Source organism: Buceros rhinoceros, unplaced genomic scaffold, assembly GCF_000710305.1.
Source record: "Buceros rhinoceros silvestris isolate BGI_N320 unplaced genomic scaffold, ASM71030v1 scaffold37084, whole genome shotgun sequence".
In the NCBI taxonomy this organism is placed as follows: domain Eukaryota; kingdom Metazoa; phylum Chordata; class Aves; order Bucerotiformes; family Bucerotidae; genus Buceros; species Buceros rhinoceros.
In genome coordinates this window covers 36,122-40,532 of record NW_010409618.1, presented here as the reverse complement: position 1 = coordinate 40,532, position 4,411 = coordinate 36,122, and the positions used below count along the sequence as shown (strand labels likewise).

General features: G+C 40.5%; 1 protein-coding gene across 1 annotated transcript in view; it reads right to left on the bottom strand.

The window, feature by feature from the left end:
* Positions 1-4,411, bottom strand: part of LRP6 (low density lipoprotein receptor-related protein 6) — a gene marked incomplete at its 5' end in the record, with an annotated part of 47,254 nt that overhangs the window by 11,925 nt on the left and 30,918 nt on the right. Inside the window, one exon of the mRNA XM_010135288.1 lies at positions 601-810. Coding sequence (XP_010133590.1) covers positions 601-810 — 210 coding nt within the window. The remainder of the gene's footprint in view (positions 1-600; positions 811-4,411) is intronic.

Here is a 4,411-nt window from a genome sequence, read left to right as displayed (position 1 = left end):
TAGGGAAAGGCTATATCCTGGTAAACAGAAAACTTTTAAAAGTCCACCCATGTCCGACACAAATTGTTATTTAATACACATTTCCTTTGTGCAAAAGAACGTTGCTCTTCTATCATTTACTTTCAATACGAATTGCCTCCAACAAAAACTGCTCGCTTCTCCTTCAAGGCAGGCAGTCCGTTAAACATTTACTGCTACTAAGAGGCCCTGAGAGCTGTGCCTGTCCAAATAGACTAAACCCCTAAGAGTGCATCACTAGCACAATAGAAAATCCTCTACTAGGGGTAACAGGACATAGCCGCTGTGCCTACAGATGCTCAAATGCCAGGAGCCTGTATGGAACTACCGATAATGTCATCAGGCACCGTTCTGCGATCGGTTTTTACTCAGGTTTGTGATAGCCCATTGCTAACTGCCTGAAATAAATACACTTAATTGCACCCTGGCAACACACAGACAAGGCAATACCAGCTTCTGGCCCCTTCAATCTGCACTGATGTCGATCAGTGACAAGGCAAAACAGGCTCATCTCTCTGCGGCCATTCCTTGGCTGGAGACCCACAGGCCCTGTTTGCACTTGCAAAGAGGGATTGCACTTACTGTATTCCTGAATGTTGAGCTCTTTCACAGCATGGATGTCACTGAGTTGTGCAATACGAGCTTGGACCTTTGTACGTCCTTCTCGACCAGTCATATCAATCTTTTCAATCATCTGCTGTTGCCTGTCAATCCAGTACAGCCAGTTTTCAAACACAGTTAGTCCCAAAGGCTGCAAGATATTAGAGTCTTCCAAAACAATCCGATTAGCACCTGCAGAAGGGCAAGAGTGGTTTAGTTACTCAACTAGAATAAACTGAAAGACTATCACAAACATTTTCTATGCTGCTCACACCACTATTTTCTACTACTTTTACACCACCGGGGAAACCTACTGTAAAAACACAAGCAATCTCATGTCCTCTGCTGCAAGACTGATCTATTTTGCAGACAGATGATCAAATTTTTTTCCTGCTTTCATCAAGAAGATAGTTTTTGTGCTACAAATACGTTTACTGTACTTGAGAAGCATCTGTAGTTGGGGGCTCCGCTCTCATGAGCCCATCCAGTCTTTTATCGATAAGATGGGAATTGGTAATTCTTTTCATTCTTCTATCGTTTTTGGAGAGATTAACTCCTTTGTCTTGGCATACGTGAGGGAATAAGAAGATGGATTATTAGCTTGAGTTAACTAATACAAGATAACATCCAAGTTAGTTAGTACTTCTCACAGGAATTATGAGATTAAGGTAAACACTTGACTTCTGACTTCCTCATATTCTTTCGTTTCAACTATGGTATCTCTGCTAAGGTTTTCATGCTAAATTGGGAATGCTCCTTGCTTCCTAGCAAAGAGCGACTTTCCTCCCTTCCTTTAGCAATCATTGGTAGCAGCCAAGAGGCCTCACACCTCTGAATACTATTTGTTGACTTTTATGCTGGGTGACCTGACATTAAATATAGTCAAGAGCAACTGCCACATTTCATGGTTAACACTCCACATAAAGAGCAGAGAGTCCACAGCTGTTTTAGAGGTATCATTAAAGAACGTCCAAAGACAGCGAAGACTTTAGAACTCATACACAGAAGAGAAATACGATATTCAAAATCTGAGAGCTCAGGTGTGAGGTTTAACGTGGTCATTAACACTCAAATATTCAGTCAGGTTTATCAGATTCTGAGCATAAAATCACTCACAAACATAAGGAACCTGCTTCGATTTTGAAATACGGAAACAGGTTCACACAGTCTAAACTTAGGCCACAGCTTGAGAAATTACATGTAAATCCTGTCATTTCAGGGATCTGGGCTCACTGCTATGTTTATTTTTCACTTTTACTACAGCAGACAAAAAGCTTTGTATATGTTCACCCACAAAACAATTTCCAGGAAGCTTTTACGTTTTGACCCGTAAAAATACACTAGTACAACTGAATACCACAGAAAACATCTATCACACCCACACAAGATGATGTTATGGGACAAGAGAGACATATGTTTCGTGATTTTATAATTTGATTAAGTTCTAACCCTTTGCTTTGTTTAATTAATGTTGTTAATTAAGTTCCATCCTTCTGTTTTGTTCTCTTTGTTGAGAACTTAATCAACAGTATGTAACCAATTCAGCTAAAACAGGTGTATTTATCTCCTTTTCACCTCTGGCATACAGAGCTCAGTAGTTAAGTAACCTTCCAAACATTTAGCGAGTGGTAACATCTAAAGCAGAACACGGAAATTCAGATATTAATCCTCAGCTGGACTGGGTTCTCGCTGGATCAGCACCAGCAATGATTTGATTAAGAAAAGATGTTGATGGATTCTGAAGGAGACCATACTCATACTGATGCAGAAATTAATAGACTGAGTGATGTAAGTCAAACTAAATAACTGCAACCGTCTATTAACCCTCATGAACATGACTCATTGAATAGGGAAAAGGTAAGAAACAGCAACCTGCGTCTCAAGGAGAAGAAAAGCTAAGCAGGGAATAGGTGAAAATGCAATGATGACAGGGAGGAATACAGTTAAAAGTAAGATCCTGACCTTCCCAAAAGGGGTCTGTACATGTCCTGTTCTGGCATGCCCATGTCAATCAGCACGGTATTTTGCAGTAGGCTCCTAAACCTCTGAAGCTTAAAATTTTCTCTCCCTTAATGTCTTAATCTTTCTGACCAAGTATAACTGACTATTTCTGACTAAACTGAGACACTGAAATCCCGCCTTCCATAAGCCAACAATAAAACCCAAAGCCGGCTCATGAGGGTGCTAGTCCCCTGAATGCCAGATGAAAGGGAGATGTGATTCAACAAAACTTTGTCTCCTGGCATTTTCATTCACTTCCCAGCAATACCTTTTACAAAAAGACTTAAAACTAACCAAATAAATTAAAAAAATGGGGACACACCCATATGTCATTCTATTTCCAAATAAAAATTACTTAATTCCAGAATCATTAGATGTTTCTAAATCACACTAATTATTCTGGAATAGAAGAACTAACTTCCAGATAGTTTCCATGGTAGGGAGCTAATTCCAGTCATCTTTTCATAAGCAACCCCTTAATCACGTGAAGAGTCTGGTTAGCTTCAGTGGTTATGCTGCCCAGATGGGAGATCCTGAGCCCTAACTGCATGCCTGAAGGACAGGGAGGAAGAGGAGGACTGCATCACATAAAAGGCATTCTAGCTCTCCTCCTCTTTATGGGTACTGGCACCTATGGAGTTGACAGAGCAAGAGACTGTGCATGTTTTTAAGAAACTAACATGCAGAAAAATTACTCTGCCATTCGAAAGAGCCTATTAATCGCCATTCCTAAGCACAGGAATGCGTCTCAGCAGTTAGCAGTTTATCGTGTGATTATAGCAATCTAGTCACAGTGCAAATGTCAAAAACCAAGAGGTTTTGGAATGTTTTTTCTTCATGTTCTCTGAAAATACGGTGAGCTTTTACCGCACAACCCAATAAAAGCAGGATCACTAAAACCAGTCTAAATTAGAATTTAGACCCGTCTTCTCTAGTGTCCCAATTTGTGGCAGATAACGGACAAAGAAAGAAACAAAGCATGCGTTAAGTTCTGCTCCCAGTACTTCACTCATAAAGACCCTGGATCTGGGATAGCCTAGAATATACTGAGATATACCATATCACACTTTTTTTTTTTTTATTTGAAAAATTCACTAACTCGGGTTATGTCCCGTTTTAAAATAGTAAATAAACAGGATATCTCAGTTCATTAGTGGCCACGTGAATCACTGAAAAAAATTGTGTACTATCTCACTGAGCCTCAATTCCAATCATTTAGAAAAACTGGAATGTGTTCCAAAACAAAAGCTTATTCTAGCAGCTTAGTAAAAGGCTGAAAATCACAGTGACGTCAAGAGGACTACCTGCTGCTTCTTTGAACGAAGGTATCATGTCATCAGTGAAAGACACTGCTACAAACTACTGCCTTCTTGTGAAGCTTTCAAACTCACTCACAGACCCCAAAGTGTGTCCTTAGTTCCTTACATGCGTACTTCTGCTTCGGATAGCAGAAACCACTCAGCTGAAGTACAAAGACATGTGGTATTCGAGCTGGGGATGGACTTACTGCAGAGGAAGGAGAAATTCTGCCACTGCCCTCTACGAGCAGTAACGCCTAACAGAAATGGATATGTATGTGCTCAGAACATCCTCTCACTTCCAGCAGCAATGGCCAGCTCAATTTGTATCACAACAAATTAGTAGCACAGCCACATGAGGCAGCTGAACTGATCCAGCAGCTTGCTAGATTCAGCTAGTAAATAAGAGACATCTTAGTCTCACTCATTTGACTGCAAAATGACTCCCTCTTCCCTTCCTCCAGTTCCGATTGCTTTCCCAGACTGGACTCTTT